A 24,070-nucleotide genomic window follows, 5' to 3' on the forward strand; every position below is an offset into this window, starting at 1 on the left:
GTCCTGTACTTCTCTTCATACCCCTCATTCAGACGGACTAATCTGTGTGATGTGGACAATTTGTACACTGGATTGGTGGGGGCACTGAGGAATACCTGAACGATGAGGAGTCATAGCTCAGTGGTAGAGCACATACTTGGCATGTCCAGTCTGTGACATCTCCAGTTAAAGAATCCCAGAGAGAGCAAAGCTGGAAAAGACCCACAGTCTGAGACTGCCAGCCAAAGCAGGGACTGCGGGGCTTGATGGACCGTTGTTTGGAACTAGTATTAGGCAATTCCTTATACTAGTGGTAAAATGCAGCCTTAGATGAAAAAGCAATTCTGTCTTGTTCTAATAAACTCCCCTTATATGATATTCACTGAACTTCATTTGAGTTCTTTCTACTCATTATATTAAGAGTTGACTCAGGCCCTGGAATAGTTGGCCTTTTCCAGAAAAACTATATCTGTGTCTATAGCTTCTCGTCCTTCCTTCCTTCCTTCCTTCCTTCCTTCCTTCCTTCCTTCCTTCCGGAACGTAGCCTCTGCATGTACCTGCTCAGACCCTTAGGTCATCTTTGGAGGCCTTTTTCCAGGTGCCCCCACTGAAGGAAGTTAGGTGGGTGGCTACAAGAGAAAGGCCTTCTCATTTAATTTGTGGAATGGCCTCCTCAAGATAACATTATTATCTTTTCAGCACCAGGCAAAGGCTTTCTTCCAGGCATTTTAGGGTGCAATCCTATGCATGTTTAGACAGAAAAAAGTCCTACAACTCCCAGCATCCCTTCAGCCAGCCATGCTGGCTGGTGCATGCTAGGAATTCTAACACTTTTTTCTGCCTAAACATGCATAGGATTCCACCCTTAGTTTTTAGATTTTCATGGTTGTTCTTGTATATCTTTATATTTATCTGTTCCTGTGCTATTTGTCATTTTCTATTGTATATTGTTCCTTTATTCTTTTGTATTTGATTCTTTTAACTGTTTGTAATCAGTCTAGTGAACACTTGTTATTGGATGGATTAAAATATAATAAATTAAAATGATAATAATTTCTTCCTTTCTTCCTTTCTTAGCTACCTTCAAAGCCCAGCAGCCAGTCTCTAAGGATTGGAAACTGGTCAGAAAGGAAAAGCCATCGCCTACCACGATTACCCAAGAGGCACAGCCAGGATGATATGTTGCTGCTGGCCCAGCTTGGCATCCCCTCCTCTCCCTCCAGCCCTAATGAGGACAGTCTAAGTACTACAAGTGAACTTCTGTCCACACGCAGGGCCAGGAGGGTCCCAAAGGTAATGACCACTGTAATGTTCTTGCAAGTGTGAAGCAATCCTGAGGACTTTTGTTGTTTTATGTGTGTGCTGTATATGTGCTCTGTGTGTGTGTGTGCATGACAGAGAGAGAGAGATTAGGGGAAAGGAATCTGGACTTGACTGAGCAGAATTTAGAGAACGTAAGAGTTCTGTACCAGTTTTGTTGGGCCTGGAGTATGATAATAGCTCTTCTTCCATTCTATACTTCCAGTGCCCCACGGCAGTGAGATAAAGGGCTCTGAGCAGTATTCTGATATTTGAATCACTCTAGTAAGTGAATAATGTGTGTCATGTTGGCATGGCTTATTTTAAGCAGGCATTTTCTCAATGTATATTAAAAAGGGCAGCTATAAGGTAAAATCCAACATAAGTCCTAGTTAGAGTAGACCCACTGAAATGTATGGGACTTAACTTAGTCATGACTAACTTAAGTCCCATTCTTTTCAGTGGGTCTACTCTAACTAGGACTTACGTTGGGTTTCACCCATAGTACTTGCAGAAAACTGCATTTTTGTCATCCTTGTATAGGTGTGGTAAGTTTCTCCATAAGTGCAATATCATCAACCAAGAGGTTGGTTTCATTTAAAAGCATTGGTTATCCTGACCACTGCCAAAAACACTCACTTGTTTTTATGTATTTACCTTTTTATCCCACACTTCCTCAGATGACCTCAGCGCACCATACCAAGTTTTTCCCCTGCCGTCTTTATCCTCACTAGAGATGTACATTTTGAGAAATTTTGAAGCCATGAAAACCCCTCCCTGATGTTTTTTTTTTTTTTCCCCCAAGGAGGTTTAGGAAAAAATGGAAATTTGGGGAAAAATAGAAAAATATACAATAGTTTGGGTTTTTTTTTTAGCACTCTTTACAGATCAGATGTCACTTTGTTACTTTAGGAACATAAAATGTCCTTAAGGGGAACCCTGCCCCATTTTTATGGGGTTTTTCTAGACCTTCACATCTCTAATCCTCACAATAGCTTAGACTGAGTAAGAGCGAGTGGCCCAGGGTCACCAGGTGAACATGGCTTGAGTGGAGATTTGAACCAAGGTCTCACCAGTCCTAGTCTGATACTCTTAATTTCCTCACTCTTAACTGTTTTCAGCACATTTGTGTACACAACAACTTTTAAAGATGTGTACATGTTACAAGAAGCCCTGACCAATTACCAGTTTGCTGGCATCTGCACATTATATGCCTTTTATTTAATCTTTACAATTTTTTCAAATAAAATTACTCATGCCCATGTATAAAAAATATAAAGCAGAGACAAAGCATAAACAAACATAAAATAAAAATAATTACAAAGTAACATTTAACAAAATAATAAAATAACAGTAAAGAAATAAGGATAATAATAATGCTCCTGTTTCAAGTCAGTCATAGAGATTGAGGTACACCGACCAGGTGCTAGAATGCTTGACAGAGCTGTCACCGGTAGTATATTCTCTCAAAATAGGCCAATGTTGTGAGGTCTTCAGACCACTGCATGATTGATGGAGATACTTTGTCCTTCCATCCCTATAGTATCTTGGCCACCATGAGAGTATGGCTTCCAGACCATGGGAATATAGTTAAGCAATACATGATGATGCTTGAGCAACAGTGAAATATCCAGAACAAAGTTGATACATTTAATAACTTTTGCCCAGAAGGGAGCCACCACCATACATGCCTGCATCATATGCACCAAGGATTTATCTGTTGCCTCACAGCACTAACGTTTATTGGAGGGTGATAGGTTTTTCCAAAACAGGCGCTGCAGTGCCCAGTATATCCGGAAGAGCAACTTTTGCTGTATAGGTTGCAATTTCAGATCAGGGGATATAGACTGAATAGAAGATACAGCTACCTTCCATTGGCATGGTTGGATGTGGCATTGTAGTTCCCTATTCCACTGTGCTCTGAATGTCTGAATGTCAAGTTTACTGTGTGTTAAGAGGGTTTTTTCCCTGTAAATATCAATTGTTGGTTTGGTCACCTACATAGAACCGGTCAGATCTTCAAGTAATGCTGGCGGTTCTAAAGCACTGAACGCTGCTGGGCCATACAGAGTACGAAACATATTTTTATTTGAAGGTGCTGCCAGCACATATTTTGAGGTAGCTGATATTTCCTTTGTAGGTCTGCAAAGGAGAGGAATTCACAATTCTTGCCTATTAACTGACCCAAAGTCAGGATACCTCTCCTAGCCCACTGCCTCCACAGAAAAGGGTGTTGTACCAGATCATTAGTTTGGCATGTGAGGAAGGGTCAAAGTGCAGTTGATGGGCCAGCATTCACCATCTCCCTCTAGCTGCTTGAATGTGGGGTGGGTGGAATAAGGCCCTCTCTTTTCAAGTGTGTGGAGCCCAACACCATCCACTGGATAATCGGTGTCAAATATGCAGATTCTAGGCCTATCCAAGGAGGTTGTTGTGGTGAGGGCATGGCAGCCCATTCAATGGCACATGAGAGAAGATATGATTTGTGTTATAGATTTAAATCAGGGAAGCTAACACCTCCTTCATCCATGGGTGGCTGTAATTTTCTAAGTAAAAAGCACGGGGGGTGGGGAGCCCCCCCCCCAAATAATTTGTTGAATCTTTGGAAGTATTATTTGGGTATAGACAGCAGGATGCCTTGGAAAGCATGCACTATTCAAGGTAAAACGTTCATTTTTAAGGTGATAATTTTACTCCAAACACTGAGAGTGAGTATGGCCCGTTTGTCTAGGTCCAAAGCAATTTCAGTTAACAGAGGTGTCAGTTTCAGTTTAAAAAATTGGGAAATATCCTTGGGGACCTTTATGCCCAGATAAACTATGGCATCAGGGCATTGTTTGAACTGCCATCTGGAAAACACGGGAGAGGTTTCCTAGGGCAGTAAGCTCTGATTTAGCCCAATTGATCATATATATCTTGATATTGACCTACATGTGTCTATTACTCTAATAAGCTCTGGTATAGAGTTTTCAGGGTCATCAATAAACAATAACATATAATCTGTGTAAAGGATGATCTTTACACAGATGTGGTGTGATGAACAAAACCCCGTATTGCCCTGTTTTGTCGGATAGGGCAAGCCAGTGGTTCCAGACAGATGTTAAATATCAGGCTATAGAGTGGGCAGCCCTGGTGTGTGCACCTTTCAAGTGAGAATGGCAGGGAAAGGATTTTATTGGTCTACATCTGTTACCTTAGGTTTGCATATAGAATCTTCACCCAGGCCAGAAATTCTTGATTAAAGCCAAATTGAGAAAGTGTGGGAGTGATAAATGGCCAATAAATCTTGGCTTTTCAGTGTCTAGCAATAGGTTAGCGGCAGGGATCTTTCTGGCAGCATTAAGTGCCACTAAGTCTACCAACAGCCTCAGATTTCCTGCATCCTGGCTAGTGTGTATGAACCTGGTTGGGTGAATTAATATTGCTGTTATTTCTTGGACTCTGTTAGCTAGTGCATCAGTGAGAATCTTGGCATCTACATTAATCAGGGAGATTGGTCTATAATTTGCCCAGAACTTGTGATCTTTTCCCGGTTTGGGGATGGCTGAAATATGGGCTCTTTGCAGAGTGGGTGGCGGTGTGCCTATTTCATTATATGCTTTTTATGCTAATGTATCTCTCTTTCAAAACACATGTTTCATGTAAGCACATCGTTTTATCAAGTTGATTGAGTATAACAGTGTGCCCATATGGTATATGCAGGGGTGGGCAACTTGCGGCCCTCCATATGTTTTGGCCTACAACTGCCATCAGCCCTAGGGTGACAGATGATGGGAACAGTAGGCCAAAACATGGAGGGCCACAAGTTGTCCACCCTTGCAGTATTGGGATTGGGTATGCTCTGTCTGCGCATCTTATCCATGGGATTCTCATGTGCAGGACCTTCAGCCCATGCTTTCCTCCCATTATCCACATGGCCAATAAAGCCATTTTCCTGTTGTATGCACAGGGATGCATGTGGGAATGGGGGTGGAGAGGAGAACCCATGACAGTTTTTGTGCTGCACAATCTAATGTTCAGTCCAAAAAGTAAAAGCAATAATGTAGACATTGCACATACACACTGCGGGAATCATGAATTTTCATAGGCTTCTATCAATCTACAATTAATGTCTGGTGTGGCCATATGTGCTCCTGTCCCTTAAAAAAGAGAGAATGATTTCATGAAATATCTTTGAAATTGGTTCTGTCACACGTTATGTTGTAGACACAGTCGACTCATGCAAGTTTTACCCTTCACCACCACACCTATGAATAGAACACTTTAGGTGCATGTATGAAAAGGGGAAATGTGTCTGGGCTTTCCTTGATTAAACATTTACATGCTTTCCTTTAAGCTCTGTAAGTCAAGGCATTGCTCACCAGCTGAATTACAGTTTGACTAGCATTTGACCTATAACTATTTATAAGCTGCAGTATGTGCCTTAAGTTAAGTTTTTCTCCTTTGTTTTTTGTTTGTAACGATGGTTCCCAAGGAAATCACCACTGATTCAATATGGTTCCTATTGTTTATTCAAAGGCTCTGCAATTCAGATAGCTACGTCATTCCAGTTCTGAAACAAGCATCAATTAAATTTAAGCTATTGCAGTTTAGCAAAAACTTTCAAAGTCCAAGTAGGATATGAAACAATTGTCTAGTAAGATGATAGTCAGAATGAACAAGCAACGAATTTATTTGTTGATTGTAAGTGTAGTATTTTCCCTATACATTTAAAGATCTATGTTGCTGAGAAGATACTAGAAACATGAAACTAGCTTTGTAATGATACGTATGTCTGCTCAGTTCACATTCAGTTGTCAGTAAGCCCCATTGAACACAGTGGTTTTACTTCCAATTAAACTTAAACAAAACATGGGATTTTCTGCTAGTCTTACATTGTGTCTAATAATGAATAAAATTTGAAAACAACCAATTAATGTCATATAACAATGATTTGGAGACTAGAATTGCTAGTGAAATTAGGTGAGGTTTGCACCTTGGGAGCACCTCTGCTATAGAACCCTACTGTAGAACCTGTTTGCGGTGTGAATTTTCTCATGTATGAAAATATTCCTAATGTTTAGCAATGGTCCTATTTAGATTGCATAAAAGAGAAAAGAACAGTAATAGCACAATCCTGTACATGTCTGCTCAGAAGTAAGTCCCAGTGAGTTTGATGAGGCCTACTCCCAGGTGAGTGGGTATAGGATTGCATTCTGAGTAAATCACATACAGATTTCTGAAGACAGAATTTCTACTTGGTTCACCCTTCTGATTTTGATGTATACTGGGCTAATGATTATCCTGTTGTTGTTGTTGTTTTTACAGCTTGTACAAAGGATCAATTCTATCTATAGTGCAAAAAGAGGGAAAAAAAGATTGAAAAAGCTTTCCATGTCCAATATTGAAACAGCATCACTGAGAGGTATACCATGGAAATCTTTTGTCTTAATGAGAGAATATTGAATATCCATCATTATAGAAGTCAGTGTTATTTGTTAACTAGTTTTGTTATGCCTGTGTCTGCCATAGTAAACATATACAGTTGCCAGATCAGATGCTTGTTCCTAAGCTCTCAGTGGGTACACACCAGGGAGTTGCAGCCAATTAGGGTTTCCTGGTGCATGTCCTTGGACATTTAGGAACACACATCTACTCTTCACACTTTGCGTATTTACTGCAGGAGACAGTGGGGGAAATTAGTGTAGTTGCGGCAAACGTGATCACAATGTAAAATATGAAGCAGCTGGCTTCATATCCTGGAATTTGTCCACCCATTTTTGCAGAATTGAAGTGCACAAATGTACCCATGGTGAAACCACCATATCCCATCAGCCATTCTTTTTTCTGTTGATTCACCGGATCCACAAAAAACTTCAAGTAAAATACTTAATAAAACAGAATCCTGTATGCCTTCTTTCCAAACACATGCTTGTAATGTTTGTTACTGTCTATTCCATTTGTCATATGAAGAGTGCTGTACTGCACCGGGATAGGACCCTAGTCCTGCTGCAGAGGGCAGGGTGAGCCTCCTGCTGCTGCTGCTGGCTCAGAGGTAGCTTCTCCCTGCCCTTGCCACAGCATAGCTATTTGCCTGCCTAAGAGCAGCTTACCAAAATACACATCACTTCCCTGAAGGGCTGAGAGCCACATGCTGTGAATGAGTCAGAGCTTGGCTTCCACTGCCTTAGGCAAGTTGGCATTTCTCACATAATTAATTGGTATTATTCATATAGGTTTCTGCCTACTTAAGCTTTTAAAGAGCTCCTCCTGACTTCTCGGATGTCATACAACCTCCTTTCAATATCTAAAAGGGTTTGGATGGAAAATAGCCAACCTGTTTTTGAAATGTTTCCTAATGCAGAATGGAAATGACCTCAAACTGTTTTCCTTTATTAGTGTCTAAACCCTTTCAGAATCATAAACCATTTCCCCATAGAAATACCTGAATCATGTATTCAGGGACATGCCTCCCATATTTACATACCTGGATATTAAGATGAACATTTGAGGCCCTCCTCCAGGTGTCCCTGCCAAATGAGGCAAGGTGGGTGATTACAAGAGAGGAGGCCTTTTCAGTGGTGGCACCCCATTTGTGAAATGGTCTCCCCAGAGAGCCTTGCCTGGCTCCTATGTTTTTAGAACCAGGTAAAGACCTTTTCTGTTCTCCCAGGCATATTAAGAACTGCTTTTAGTATTTTTAGTACTCTATTGTGCGGGTGGTTTTAATCTGGTTTTATGATGTTGTACTGGTTTTTTCTTTGCTGCTGGTTTTATCTTGGTTTTATTCTGTGTGCTTTTATTTTTTGTTTTAATATTTCTGCTGAATGTTTTTAACATATTGTACACCTCCCCGAAAACTTCTGTTATTGGGTGGTTTAAAAGTACAGTCAGTGAATGAATGAATGAATGAATGAATGAATAAATAAATAAATAAAATGCTAGTTGCAGGACGTTTTTGCTAACTGAATAACAAGAACAAGTTTGAAGTGTTCTTTCTAATAGCAGAATGTCTCTCTGTCTCTCTTTCAGATGAAAACAGTGAGAGTGAGAGTGATTCAGATGACAGGTTTAAAGGTGAGAAGCTCAGCATACTGTAGCAGCAGGACCTGAAAATAACTAGACAGATACAATACTTCATCTTTTAGTCACTGTACAAGCCACTGAAATCAGACTGGAGACAAGGTGATTTTTTCCTCCAGAGAGTTGAAGGCAGTTTGAAAGAGGGATCACTGCTTGTGGTGTGTACACTCATTCCACTTTCATGTTTGGTAAACAGATTTCATAGGTTTTTGAATTGTTTCAAAGATCTGCAAACTCTGTTCAAACAGAGGTGACAATGGGACAAAAGAAGTATATGTGTATACCATGGGAAGCAATGTTTCTCTCAAAACATGTGTAACTCCTTTGCAAACTGTTGTCTATGTCAAGCAACTATATTTCTTTCACTTTATGCTGTTCCTATTTGGAGAAGTGATAACCAGACTCCTTTGAGCTCTAGATCACAAAGGAGAGAATTCTTCAACAAGGCAAGCTATATTGTGCAGGGAGAAACTTCAGATCCTATGGCTAGGGTACAATTTGCAAATCAGAAGATGTAATTAATTCTTTTGCAGAGATTTCCCTTACCTTATGATGGAGTTTGGAGGTAAATATAGATATAGATAAATATTCTTTTCCTAATCGCTCAAAGCACTGTCTAAATACATTATGGGTTGTATCCAATGGTGTCCATCCACCAATGGTATGGATGCCACTGGCAGAACTGATTCACCCTCCCTGATGCACGCTCCAAATCTACTCTGGGACTCTGCTCCAGGGGGTGCAGGCAGGAGCAGAGGAAAGGGAAGCCCTAGTGCGCAGGCAGAACTCTTCTTACACTATGTTGGGTGTAGCCCTATATCAGCATTTATTTATTATATTTTAACATTCTCTAGGTGGATTACAAATCCAGAACAATTAAAAACACAATACAACCCCCCCAAAAAAAACAAATAAAAGCAAATCACAGCACAGAAAAAGATAATGTAAAACATAGAAAAGCAGCTGCTGTTTAATCTGAAATTTAAAATCTAAAAATGCCTGGGAGAAGAATGTCTTCACTGGTGCCAAAAAAATAACAATGTAAGTACCAGGCAAGCTTCCTTGGCTCCACAGACAGGGTGCCACAACTGAGAAGACCCTCTCTCTTGTAGCTACTCGCTTAGCTTCCTTTGGTGGGGGACACCCAGAGGAGGGCCTCTAGTGGTGACCTAAGGGTCTGGGCAGGTTCATATGGGAGGAGACATTTCTTTAGATATTCTGGCCCCCAAGGCATTTAGTACTTTAAAGCTCAACATCAGCACTTTGCATTGGGTCCAGAAATGGACTGGAAGCAAGTACAGCTGTCTCTTGAGCAAAAATGCCTTCTACTTGTGCAAGCAGCCCTTTATATACTGGTGTCACATGATCAGATCAACAGACCCAGTTAGTAGCCTAGCACCTCTATTTTGAACTAACTGAAGTTTCTGAGCCATTTTCAAAGGCAGACCTGTGCGCAACACATTTATTATTGCTTTGTTTTATTTGTTGTGTTTATATCCCCCCTTTTCCTCCAAGGATCCCAAGGTGGAACTCATGATCCTCCATTTTATCCTCACAGCCAACCCTGTAAGGTAGGTTAGGCTGAGAGTCAGTGATTGCAGCAAGCTTCATGGCAGAGTTGGGACTTCAACCTGGGATTCCCCAGTCCCAGTCCAACACTCTAACCACTACACCACACTGGTTTTCCCATTGCAAAAATACAGTGCAAAAATCCAACTGGGATATTACCAAAGCATGGATAATTGTTGCCAGGCTTATCAAATATGCTAGTATTATTTTCCCCTATTATAGGTTGGAAGGTAAGGGGCAGTTAAGGTAAGAGCTACCCAGTAAGCTCATTGCTGAGCTAAAATTCAAACCAAAGACTTCCCAGCTCAGAGTATGTTCTCTTAACCACTACACAATGCAGGTCCTCTTTTTTAATTATTTTGGCCATGGAATAATTTAAGTAAGATACATTGAAAGCTAAGTACAAATCTGAAGGATTGATTTTTGAAGATATATATTTCTTAGTGAATGAGATAGTGTGCATTTTTAAAATACTTTAAAGACAAAAATTGAAAAGATTGTGAAATTACTGGGCACGGTTCCTCTACTCTCTAGCTGTTTTTGCTGCCATTGCTGTCTAGCAGTCTGGGCCATATAACTCTTCATTATCTGGCCAGTATATCTGTTTTTATGGACTTATTCCCCAACTACTTCCAGATTCTGGCTTTGTTCCATTGAATTTTCTGGCTTGGGATTGATGCAGATTGCTGTGGTACCTGTAATTTGAGGCACAGCAGAAACAGATGGGTAAAACTGCAGTGTGTTTCTGCTGGTTGGAGCCTTATTATTTGTATTATGTATTTGTTGTATTTTTCTAAAATAATATTCTGCTGACTAAACTTCATCTGGTGGCCTAGATACTCCCCTGTCTGGATAGGGATAACCTGGCTTTAGTAGTCTATGCTCTGGTAACCTCCAAGTTAGATTACTGCAATGTGCTCTATGTGGGGCTGCCTTTGAAGATGGTTCAGAAATTGCAGCTTGGGCAAAATGCAGCAGCCAGATGGATAAAGAGAATGAGAAGGTCTGGGTATATCACACTGATTCCGGCCCACTTGCACTGACTGCGTATATGTTTCTGAGCATAATTTAAGGTGCTGGTTTTAACCTATAACGCCTTGTATGGATCAGGTCCACAGTATCTGATGGAGTGCCTCTCCTAGTATTAACCTCCCTGTCCCTTATGATCAACATATGAGGACCTCCTTCAAGGGAGATTTGGGGGATGGCAACAAAGGAAAGGGCCTTCTTGGTGCTTGCTCCCCAATTGTGGAATGCTCTCTCCAGCAAGGCCTGCCTGGCACCAACATTGCCATATTTTTGGTACCAAGACTTCTCTCTATTTCCAGGCATTTAATGGCATATGATGGGCTGTTGAATGCATAGTCAAATTGTTTGTGGTAGTCACTGATGTTTTAGTTGTTTTATGGGGTGGTTGTATTTTAATGGATAATTGTTGTAGCTGTTTCAAATTTGGTATTTTTTTTTCTATTATAAGTTGCCTTGAGTCTTTCTTTTTTTTGAGAAAGCATCTAAGAAATTTAAACAGCAACAACAACAATTCAACAACTTCTTGCTGCAGTGTACAGAAAACAACAACAAAAAACACAATAAAACCAATAAACAATTAAAAGTATCATATAACACTAAATGCCCACTTGTACAGCAGTTAATAAAAGCCACTCTGATTTGGCAGCTCAAATCCCTCCTAAACAGAAAAAAACACCTTTCCCGGAAGGGCAAAAATGGGAGCATCTTATTCTCCCAGTTCAATGCTAAACTGAAAGTGTAGAAAAAGTCTGTGAAAAAGGAAGTATGTGATGCTCATGCTGTGATATGGATAGAGGATTAATTTTGGTACCATGTGGCTTATAGGGGATTGGAAGCTCTGAAAAAAGCACTTTTGATTGTTGCAAAAAGTGCCATGAAGAGGTGTGCCCTAATTCTTGGTGTGCAACCTTACTTCGTTTGACAAGTTTATTAGCAAGCCAAAAGCTCACCTTGGTAAATGGAGAAGTTCAGAAATGCAAAAGATTCCATCGCTTCCTATTTCCATTGCATCAAAGTTGAAACATGATTGGCAGTATAGAACTGATTCTATGTTGATTGTTAGGTGATTTTATTCATATGTATTGATTAATAAAGTATGTGGATCACAATGGACATGACAAGTCGATTAGACTTGATGTTGGGCAGTCAATTGAGAACTTCATATAACTCTTAAAGGGTTATATATGTTAAGGTTTTTTTCAATGACTTCTGTTGCTTCTGTACTTGCAAAAGCTTTGATTGATGTGGGAAATAAAAATGTGTAGAATTAAGAAAGACCATGCTTGGGGTTAAAGGCTCAGCTGCCAACTAATGCTTTTTGTTTCTTTTGTAATACTAGCTCATACCCAACGTCTTGTCCACATCCAGTCAATGCTAAAGAGGGCTCCTAGTTATCGGACCTTGGAACTGGAGCTGATTGAATGGCAGGAACGTGAATTGTTTGAGTATTTTGTGGTAGTTTCCCTTAGGAAGAAGCCCTCTAAAAATACATATCTCCCTGAAGTCACATATCAGTTTCCAAAGGTAAGAACTTTGGTTGTTGGTTGGTTGTTATTACTTCATTACTGTTCTTAGATTTGCTTACTGTGGTAGCCTATATAGAACATCGCTAGGTACATAGTGCCATATTTTATTATTGGTAGCTACTTCTAGGTACCTCCCTCAAAATAATCCTTTTGCTGCAGGGACATCTTGAAATATTTTTGAAAAAGAGTCAAATTTGTTGAGTCTTCAGTGGGAAAGCCATCCACAGCTGTAGTGCCATCGAGTTTGCCTCTCCTTGTGCATTCTTTATATGGATTTGGCTCATCAAAAAGCGTCTGTGTGTGTGTATACACACGCACACGTGCGCACGCGCATATACACACACGCATACACACACATACACAAAGAAGAGGGCATTTTAGAAGTCGTGACAAAGCATAAGCGAAGAGACAGTGAGAGTGGAACTAGATGTGATGCTAATCACAGAGTTACCACTGTAAACACCCTTCTTCCTTTAGTGTTTAATTAGGGAAACATGCAAGGTGAACTGATGAAGTTCTGCATTTCCCCAGATCCCACCCAGCAGCATCCAGTCATATGGAATGGGTGTGGTGAAACATTTGACATAATGATGTCACATCATGAGGAGAGGGAGGGAGATCTCAACACTTTTCAGCAGCAGTCCCATGACTGGCATCAAATCCCAACTAAATTTTTTTATAAATATTACAGGATTATAGCATTACAGCTTGATCTAGTGAGCTCTATTCTGTTCCATGGTTCACCTGCCCCATATTCTGCTCTGTGTTCCTTTGGCTTAACTTGGGGAGTTTCTAAAATTAATTTTAGAATTGATGTACGTGCAGTTTGTCAATGTTTTGTTTTCCCTTTTTTCCCCTTACAGGTTTCCAATATGCACAAGCACATGGTTGTACTGATTAAATCAGTGCAGAAAAAGAATCCTGATGAGGTTGTGCAGTCACATCAAGACTTGCTTTTGCGTTGTGATTTAATCAGTGTACATATGCACTAATGCACATTGGTAACTTGTGAAAACAAAAGAATGGTGGGCAAATTGTGATGTGCACTAGTCTAGAAACGGAAAACAGAAGAATGGCAGATTGCTAGCATGTCAGGGTCACCCTGAAAACAAGATCAGGTAACTTAGAACTCCAAAACCTAGGGAGAAATTGGACGGGGAGAGTTTTGTAAATATCCCTGGTTTGATCCAAGGTACCTCATTGGCTTTTGTATGGCATAAAGGAATTTAAGACCTATGTGGTGAATAGTAATAGATTCATAAGAATAGCACCTTAGGGCCAAACTATACATTATGCTTACTGCATAGCATGCAGTGTTGTCTTGTGAGTTTCTTTAATTTCTACAGGTATGGGGGTGCAGTTTGGGGGGATCACTGAATGTGGAGAGGGGAGGTTTATCCCTTCCCTTCCCAGCTGTGAGCCCCTTGAAATAGCCAGTAGTCTCTTTTGTTACTTGTCTTCTCTAGAGCCAACATGGTAGCAGCTTAAAGTGTGCACCTTTGCCTTTCAGCATATGTTCCCAAGGTTATTTTCTATACCAAGTAACATAACTGGCTATTCAGGATAAATTATCAATTTCTCCTTTAACTGGTTAGTTTATTCAGTCTATTTTTTTGGAAGGAATACGTTTTCCCTGTGTTTATTTCAAAAGACTGATTTGGGTCTATGCTAGACTCTGATGTTGATTTATTCAACCACAGCTAGAAAGACCCACAAAACAAGTTCGTGAAGCAGAAGAACGGCTCAAGGCCATTCCCCAGTTTTGCTTTCCAGATGCCAAGGACTGGAACCCAGTGTCAGATTACAACAGGTAAAGTATCCTAGTAGCCACAAGAGCAGGTTACATGTAGTGACAAAACTCACATAATGTTTTGCCCTTCACTCAGTGATGGATGTAGTTGGATTTTTCCCCCCTCCAGAACTTCAAAACTCCTGCCAATGACCTTTGCTCAGTGTTGGGGAAGGACAGCAGCAGTGCCATCGCTCATATCAATTGGCCATTCTTGGCTGTTTGCCTGTGTGTGTTTAATGTTAGAGATGAAAGAGCTCTCTCCTGCTTACTTCCGATTGATCTAGAAATGATCCAAGCTCTTTCCCTTAAAAAAGTCAGAAAGAACTCGGTTCATTTCCAGAGCCAGTCTGAGGCTCAGACAATGACCCTACCAGCCCTTCCTGTCCTCACAACACTCTTTCTGCCTGCTCCCCACTCTCCCAAATAACCTCCACTTCCCTTTAGATACCCAGCAGAGGATGGGAGCAGCAGCAACAGGGACAGAGGGGATACAGGAGCTCTATCCCTTCCTCTGCTCTTTTCTCGTTGAGGAAAGGCACGGTGGGTCTTGAGAAGAGTACAAAGACCAAGGTCCACCACACCAGGCTGACAGAGAAGGGGAAGAGACAGCCACCCATCCTCCCTGCCCTGGCCTCCCTATCTCCCCTACTGCTGGTGCCAGAGCTAAAAGGGGAGGGAGCGGAAGGGACAGATCTCCTTGCTTCTCTCTCCCTTTGTGCTGCCCCTGCACCTGGAACCACTGGCCAGATTAGAAGAGGAAAAGGGGGGAAAGGTGTTTAGGGGAGTGGGGTTTTTTGGGATGAGGAGGGATAGTGAGGAGGGAAGCTGGGAGTCATTCTACAATTCAGATTTTAATCTGAGCTGGAGAAGAATTTGGGGGCCTTCAAAGCTTGTCTCTCCTTTTATGAGCCCTCAAAGCTTTTCTCTGAGCCCAGCTTGGAAGAACGTTACCAGCATCTCTGTTTAATTTCTTTTCTACTGTTCATCCTTGTCCAGTTCTGACAGTAGTCAAAACACTCAAAACAGATAGTAAGACATTTCAGGCTTCCAGGGCATTCTTCTGTTTACCTCAGAGTCACTGTGCTTCAGCAAATCGACTTCAGGGAGGCTCCGGCTTGAAACTGCTGAACTAGGGGTGTTTCCAGATGAGGTTTTTATTGTACCATCACCTTTCCTCATTCACGGAGATTTGTGATGGTGGGGGAGTTCCATACAACATCATCTTCCACTCATTAGCCTCTTGCTGCTTCTTTTGTCTTTCCTTACCATAGAAAATCTGTTGAGGAGAAAAGGACAGAGTAGCTGCACAATGCCTTCTAACTGGTCGCATTGGGAGTCCTCCATCTGGAAGCACCCTAGAATTCATCAGTTAATTTGAATATATTCCATTCAGACTTAATTGAAACTGTGTGTTAACTTCCCTGTTATAGGTTTTTAATTAGCATAAGCTACTGCTTAGAGTACCATATTCCTGTTGAACAGTATAAGTGGAGTACTGCAAGGCAAAAGAAGTGGAAGAAATGAACTAATTTCAGAATAGGAGATACAATGCCTGGTTCCTTAATGCTTCTCGTTTTCAGTAATTATTTACATATGGACAGACTGAGTACAAATCCTTTGGTTAGTATCAAAGCCTCACCAAGACTGTGGGATAAAACCACAAATATTATCTGTCTGGAAGATATCTTGAGACATGTCCAACAATGTGATTCATTGCAAGCAAAGCAGAGTACATCTTACACCTGTTTTTAAGCAGTGCAATAAAAACTGTGGTAATCTTCGTTACAGTGAGACGTTCTCTTTTATGCTGACTGGAGAAGATGGCAGTAGAAGGTTTGGTTACTGCAGAAGATTACTAGTAAGTACATCAGCTTTTTTCAAAATACTGAATTCCAGCATGCTAAGAATAGCATGCTAAGAATTAGCCTAGAGAAGAGAAGATTAAGGGTTGACGTGATAGTGGTCTTCAAATATCTGAAGGGGTGTCATGCAGAAGATGGAGCAGTCTTGTTGTCTGTTGCTCAGAGAGCAGGACTAGAACTGGTGGGTGGAAATTGTAGGGGAGCAGATTTTGGCTATGCTTTTGGAGAAACATCTTAATGGTAAGAGCTACTCAGCAATGGAACAGTCAGTTTTGGGAGCTGGCAGGCTCTCCTTTGCTAAAAGTATTGAAGCAGAACCTGGATGGCCATTTGTCAGAGATGCTGTAGTTGCATCATGCATAGCAGATCCTGCACTGAACAGAGGGTTGGACTAGATGATCTCCAAGACACCATCCAGTTCTCTGATTCTGTGATGCATATAGTATATTATGAGAAGTAAGTGTGTGCATCACCTCTGTATTACAGAGAAATTTTACTTGTTAAATTATGTATCACTTATGGTCGTAAGGGCAGCATAGCTTTCTCTGTGGAAGAATATTTTAATGTTTTATCGTTATTATTATTGAAAACCTCCCAGACAGCTTTGGTTATTGAGTGGCATATAAATATGACTAATATATCATCATCATCATCAAATCCCTTTTGTCATTCCAGAGGAGATGAGTATTTTCCCTAAAGTTTCGTTTTAGTTGTTTCACTCTTTATGGCAGGAAGTTTTTAATAGGTTAAACCAAAGCAGTTGAAGAATCACTGTGCCAGGGCAGCTGCTCCGTTTCTGTTGTTGCTTTTGTCTTGTTCTTTTAACTCTCATTACTGATTTTGAGCTGGCAACATTATATCTGAATCAAGATTTAAAACAGCAACAACCTTGTCTTTGTTTTTAGTTTTGTGATTAAATTTTTGTGATTAAATCCAGCCAAGGGTGATTGGGTAATTATGATGACATTGTATTCATACAATAAAGAACCTGTCCTGTGTCAGTGCAAAGCAAGTTATAGGAGAATTTGTCCAACCGAACCATAAGAGACAATCTAAAAGTCCAAATTTGATGAGACAGGGATGGCCCACATGGCTCAGCAAGAGAGTCACATTTACTATGGGCAGCATGGGTTCACATGCACACAGGCCTGATCCAAAGAAAGGAGCAGGGGCTCCTACTTTCCTTTGCCAAAGAGATACTCGGCACAGTCAGCTCCATCAGTGCTGATGGATGATGGCCAAAAACAGAGGTCTGGACTTGGCGGGAGGAGCACCCATGAGTGCAGAGCAGGCACACAGCTCTACTGGTGTACTATGGATTCTTTCATCATGGTCAGAACTGTACATACAATGGCAGGTGGTAGATGCAGGGATTTCTCACCCACCTGCATTTAGCAGCCTCTGGTACTGGGGTGATGCATCCATAAGAAGCTGGTCCTGCATCTTTTAGATGATGATGATGATGATGATGATGGAGGATGAGGAGGAGGAGGAGGAGGAACATCATCATCATAGCAGATTAGTAGGAACAATGGCCTCTGTTGAAATAGGAAGGATGTGGTATGTGACAACGAAATGCGAACATAATTGTTGAGCTCTTCACTATATTTGCATTGCAAAACTGGCCTTGGTTCTGGTTCAGTCAAGTCATTGATATGATAAAAAGGGATTGCACATGTAGATGGAAACTTATTCTGGAAAAAGCAGAAGCTCCCACTCATGAAGAGGCTAGGTGCTTTTGAGGTTTTTTTAAAAAGTTTGACCTTTCAGCAATGGGAGCTGCTGATGGGGAAAAAAACCCATCAGAGAAGGCTCCAGTTGGATGCCTGTTCTACCTGTATGATTGCAGAGAAGACAGGGAAGGGTGTGTGTGTGGAATTGCAGATATTTTAGATCAGCTGAACCCCAGAGCACATGCAACACAACACTAACTTGTGGAATACAGGCTTTACTGTTCAGAAATACCTGTATGAAAAATAGTGAAAGAACATGTATGTGTATCTTTCTCCATGCTGCCTTCTGTTCCCCCACCCCCTCACCCTTTTCATTCTGATGTTCATAACAAGCACTCTGGTCTGTGCAGCATGATCCATAAGAATATATTTTTTTTAAGTGTGTGTTTGTAGATATATATCCAAAAGCTGAAATCTAAAGTAATGGCACTAGTGTGGGACAAGATCTCCTGGCACTGTCAGACAATGCTTCCAATCCAGTTTTGGCCTGAATATTGTGATAGTTTCATATTCAAAATAATAAAGTTAGACAAGTACAGTTGTCAGCCTTCCAGGACTATTAATATATACAGCATGTTCACATTACATTACTATATCCTCAATTGCCTTCACTTAAATAAGCATTATATTATAAGTACGTACAGATTAATGGCATGTCTTCTTGATAAATTCAGCTTTGAATTCTAGATGTCTTCTTTACCATTTGGGATTATTAGAAATTCCTTTCAAATACTGCTTTTTGTGGCTGAATATGCAGCTCTGCTCTGTTAAATTTTAACAGGACTCCTGGGTATGTTGACCTCAGAAAGTAGTAGGAAATAATTCAGTGGTACAAATGAATACATGAAAGAGTGAAAACAGTGGCAACCTTCACCTTAGAGCCGTTCCTAAGTGTTTTGCACTCCACAGACCCCCTTTGTCCTCCTTTCAGGCACCATGCATTATAGGATGTGCATTTAGGCCGAGTAAGAGTTCCAGATGTTATGTTTACACCTGTTACATTGTGCTGTAGCATTGCAGCTCTGATCCCATTGAAGTGGGACTTACTTCTGAGTAAACATGCTTAGGATTACAGTGCAGTGTTGTTGAACTTGTTGCACGTTGAACTGAGAATACAAACCATTAGTACCCCTCCAACTTGGAAGGAGTAGGCCCACAGACTTCATCTTCCTGAATATTTGGGCAGATTTGTTGTTGTGGATTATTTTTAGAGTGCATTCAGACCATTATGACATTAAAAATTGTAAGGATGCCATAAGATCAGTATATGCCCTTCATTAACCCCCTTATTTGGTGGGGAAGGTTGAGGTTTTCCGGGTGGAGAAACTGGCTTTGAAGAGGCATAGGTTCTCCTGTTTACTGTTCTGCAAAAGAGTCAGTAGTACCAGCACAGTATAGACTCATTCACACATTACGATAGACCACCTAGAGCATTCACACATTACGATAGACCACCCTGGTGGAAGCTCAGTCATAGCCAAAGGACAATTGTTGGCTTTCAGTGGATTTTGATAGTTGTTATTTGACTCTGTTATTAACTTTATTAATAATTAAGTAACAATCAATTGATAATTAGTCATGATTCATTATTAAAAACTCTGTTCTCACCTATTATGTTGCACAAATAAAAGCCTGTAAAATCCGTGAGCAGGCCTGCTCTTGTTTTTAAAACCGAATGCTGTCTTTTGTAGGCTTCTTTGGGTCACACTGTTTCCAGTGTCCTCTGTCTTATTGCAGCTTTGTCTTTTTCAATGTGTTTCCCCATGGGGCACAGCTGTTAGCCTAGGAGACACATTAATTGATGTGGGCTGCATCCAGCCCCTCACCAAGGGTTGTCTTGCAAACATTGAATGTTTTGGTAATGTAATTTGGCCCCATATATAATCACAACTCCTGGACTCTTTAAGCAGCACTGCTAGTTTCTCCTCCTGGCTTTTGGATAAGCATTCACTTTCCTCATTTTTGTAACCTGTTCTGAGGACCTTTCCTTAGGGTATTATTATTTTTAAGCTAACCTGCATGCTGTCTCACATCAAGACTCCAAAGAGTATAGTATGATCTCAGTAATTGTCCTGACCTCATGCTTAGTGTGTGTGTGTGTGTGTGTGTAACTATTAGTACATGGGGAAAGCTAAATGCTAAAATATTATAGCCGTACAAAATATGCTTCCCCCCCCCCAAAAAAATCTGGAAACATCACAAAAGTTGTGAAGTCAAAATTTAAGTGTATATTCATATGTACAAAAAAGTACTTTGTTCAGTCGCCAGTTCCTTTCAGCTGTTCCAGACATTGCTGGTCATGAAATGAGGAGAATGGGTCCCCACTGTATCTACCTATTTTTCCCTATCCACATTGTACCTTAGTTGTGGGAAGTGGGTCATTTGAATTGTTGATTGCCATGTGGTACACATATTGCAATTTGACATGCTTTAGCAACCCCTGTTTTAGAAAAATTAGTGGGGGCATGCAAAATTGCAGGTTGTGCTCATGGGATGTAATTCGAAGGACCCATTCATCAGAGGGATGGTGGAAGCATCTAAGCAGAACCAACAAACTCAGCCGTACACTGAATCTGTCCTCAGATTCTCTGAATGTGCTTGTTCAGGACAACTCTGCTACGATCTTACTAATTGCTGAGCATACGCAATGTTGAATAACACTGCCCTCCGTTACTGAACCAGTAAGGTTTCACAGAGATAGGTGCATCCTGTTCTATCTAGAGGGAAATTTGAGTGAGAAGGTCCCCTTTGTGTCAACATAATAATCAAGGCCACAGCATTCATATCCATAATAGATTCAGAGCCCCAAGTATATCACATTAGCAAAAACAAAGACACTAGTACAGTCATGGATCAGCAAGCCAGTTTAAGGCAGTGTTCTAAATTCCAAATATGTATTGGGGGTGTTTGGATGATCATGTAGGGAGAAGAAGCCATTGTGGCTTCTCCCCACTGTACGTGCTGTGCACATGACCACCATTTAAAAATTATCCGCTCTGCAGCATGGGTTGGCATGTCATCTGAACACCCCCGATAAGCCACCCCCAGTGCCACACACCGGGGGTGGCTTTGTACCCTCCCTACAATCTGTACTGCATGGCTGGGTTGTAGGGTGGGTTTTAAGTTACCTCACCATGCTGTGCACTGGGTTTTGATGACATGCGAGCATGTTGCTTCTCCCTGCCCTATCATCCGAACCCAGTCAGTATGTATGTACGTGTGTATGCCCATGCATACACACACACACACACACAGTGTGTATGTGTGTTTCAACTCCTTAATTGAATAATGTATCCTACATGCCTTACTAAACAGCAGTCTCTAATATCTGAAATATTACACAAAATTGCACATTAAAATATATTAGGAGATCATTTCGAATTCCAGCAATTTCAGTTTCAGCAATTTCAGATCTGAAGAAAGGCTGTTGTAAAGAAAAAAACCTCTGGCAAATGGTGGATGTTGATGACTTTGGGGGCTTTTTTCAATATTGCAGGTTTGGAAGGGAAGTGAAAGGTCAGGTAGTTCAGCTCCTGACCTCCACTCTAACCCACAGAAGTGGAGTTGCTAGAAATAAGACTTCCAGCCACTCAAAAGCTTTCTAGCTTTGGAGTGCTCCATTCTTTATCTATATGATTTGTAAGCATGAAGGGAATCACTGCTGTTGGTAAAGTGTGGGGTGGGGGGAATGAAGTAAAAGCCATGAAGCAAGAATGGTTTGGGAAATGAAGATGCTCATGGTTTTTTTTTAAACTCAGTGACACTGTAGCCTTTAAGGGGTTTCTGTTTTTTTTTTTAAAAAAAAAACAGGAGTAATATTTCACAAGGCCAGAGGCTTTGACTAAACTGTGAGCAGTTATTGTTCCTGCTATTATATATGACCCAGGAATGCAGTGTTTTTACTGGCACTCGGCAAGACAGCTCTTAGCTGGTAGCTGTCCAGGACGCCTGGCATTGCTGCAGCATTCCTGCAGATTTGACACAATGATTTTAACCCAAATCCCACATGCTAGATATAATCACTTGATGCTTTTAGAAGGCGTTTTTATACCTAATATGGACAAAGAAGGATTCTGCTTTTTCAGAAATGTGACGTCTGCTGAGCAGCAGGTCTTGTTCCCTAAATAGATTCATCTGTGTTCACTTAACTGCAGTTTCTTCTTGATTTTTACAGCAGCAGTACACGCACCTGCTGACCATCCTAGTCATTCTCAGATTAAGACATTAATCCGCCATTTCCTTTGCATTGTGTGCAAACAGCCAAAGCATGTGGTCACCAAGTTATTCACTGATAAAGACATTTTGAAAAATGGGGTTAAAGACTACAAGGATTTAAAATACAAAAGTTACCTTCTCCTTTGATTTAATTGGAAATTGAGAGAGGAGTTCCTCGTCATAAGTACACAGAATTGTAACTTCAGGGACTGGTTTTGTCCTTGATATGGATCCTGTACTCATATCATCAGCAAAAATGCTAATCTCGCTGTCATTGTTTAGGACAATGAGGATAGGGTCAACCGGCCTAGGTCATGGCTCGTTTTCTGGGCTCAGTCCTGATGAATTAAGTGTTTCCTGGTTGCATTCTTTGGTGCATTAGCCCTATAATGGACCCAGATACACAATGGACTTGGCATGCAAACTCAGTTGGGAAGGGTTGTGGTTGCAATCTTAACCACAATCTGCTCCACAGTAGAAATGTATCACTGTTTAGTCTCCTTCCCAACCTTCCTCTCAATAAGTGGCCTTGGTAGCTTTGCTTCATGTAATATGGTGAAAAAAAAATGGACATGAGTTGCAGAAATGGTTAAATGTTACTCCCCCCCCCCTTTGACTTGGAATGATGCTGGAGAGTGTCTCCATCGCACAGTGATTGCCAAAGTCAATAAGCATTCCCCATGCCTTTAGATTCCTGCCTTAGGAAAAAGAATGCTTTCCCAAGAGTGAGTAGCTTGTTGAAGAAAGGAAACATTCAGTGTTTCGAACAACGGCCAAAGGCATAATCCTATCAATAAATGGATTAAAATTAAAATGCTATTCAAACCTCTTTTTTTATTGCTGTCAGCCAAGTGGAAAAGGTCCGCGCCTACCTGAAGTATATTGTGTCATCAGCCGCCTGGGTTGCTTTGACTTATTTTCCAAGGTAAGCTGTTCTTTCAGCATAGTTTTTGTGTTAGTTGCTCACAGAAAACCTGCATACTTAATGAATCAAGAAGAAAAATTATTTGCTTGATGGGTGATAACAGTATTTTAGAATTACTGTGTTGGACAGTTCATCTCAGTTACTGGCTTTATCAAAGAATGCTTTATTACCTCTGTGTCTGAAATACATCTAGATTTGAAAAACATCTGTGTCTGTCCATATTGGCACACTCTCTCTCTCTCTTTCCCCCATTGTTTTCTAAAGCCAGTTTTGGCTGAGCTGTAATTCTTGGCACACGTTTCTGAAATGATGGGCCAATATAACACTAACCCACTATCTATTGCCAGATATAGGGAATGCCTGTGCAGATTTTCTTTTCCCAGGGGTTGAATGTACATCCAGTGTATGTCTAATCTTGATAGTCCAAACTGTCCCCATGTATAGTCTGCATTAATCCCACAGAGAGATAATTGTGCAGCCAGTGCAATCAAGTAGTATCTGGTATCTGCACACCCAAAAGAATGATGTCAAATCTGGAAGTCTCCCACTCCATATTCTGCCTCCTTTCCCTCCTGCCAGGCCTGTTCCACATGCTGCCACTGAAGAGCTAAAATGCTGTAATGGGTGCATGGAAAGCTCACTATGCATATGCATTCAGAAAGAAAAGTTCATTTCCAGGGATCGCCTGGCCACTGTAGTCCAAGCATTGTAACCTCACAGTTAGATTAGTGTAATGCACTTGGGTGGCGGCTACTGTTGTGCTTGGTCCAGAAGCTGCAGCTGGTGCAGACTGTGGTGGCCAGGATGCTGAATGGGGTGCCTGGCCATGCAAGTGTTACACCAGTGTTGAAGCAACTGCACTGGCTACCTGTTAGCTACCAAGCTAAGTTCAAGGCCTTGCTGTTGGCATATAAAGCCCTGAAAAGCTTGGGACCAGTTTACTGCCTTCTCCAGTTTAGAGTTGATCATTCAAATCATCATAGGAGGCCTTGCTGGTTGTACAGTGACATGCAGACTACTATCTTGCAGCTACCCTGAAGTGGGCCTTCTCTGTGGTGGCACCCACTTTGTGGAATGTC

General features: G+C 41.1%; 1 protein-coding gene across 4 annotated transcripts in view; it reads left to right on the plus strand.

Moving 5' to 3' along the window:
- Window positions 1-24,070, plus strand: part of DENND2B (DENN domain containing 2B) — a 210,434-nt gene that overhangs the window by 158,337 nt on the left and 28,027 nt on the right. For all 4 annotated transcript variants that reach the window (XM_084854644.1, XM_084854633.1, XM_084854623.1 and 1 more), the window contains 7 exons: window positions 1,057-1,272; window positions 6,586-6,682; window positions 8,290-8,334; window positions 12,278-12,462; window positions 14,165-14,274; window positions 16,045-16,114; window positions 22,914-22,991. In XM_084854644.1, coding sequence (XP_084710770.1) covers window positions 1,057-1,272; window positions 6,586-6,682; window positions 8,290-8,334; window positions 12,278-12,462; window positions 14,165-14,274; window positions 16,045-16,114; window positions 22,914-22,991 — 801 coding nt within the window. The remainder of the gene's footprint in view (window positions 1-1,056; window positions 1,273-6,585; window positions 6,683-8,289; window positions 8,335-12,277; window positions 12,463-14,164; window positions 14,275-16,044; window positions 16,115-22,913; window positions 22,992-24,070) is intronic.

This window comes from Heloderma suspectum, chromosome 1 (genome assembly GCF_057233095.1).
Source record: "Heloderma suspectum isolate Gila_16-S chromosome 1, 16-S_ref, whole genome shotgun sequence".
NCBI lineage: Eukaryota > Metazoa > Chordata > Lepidosauria > Squamata > Helodermatidae > Heloderma > Heloderma suspectum.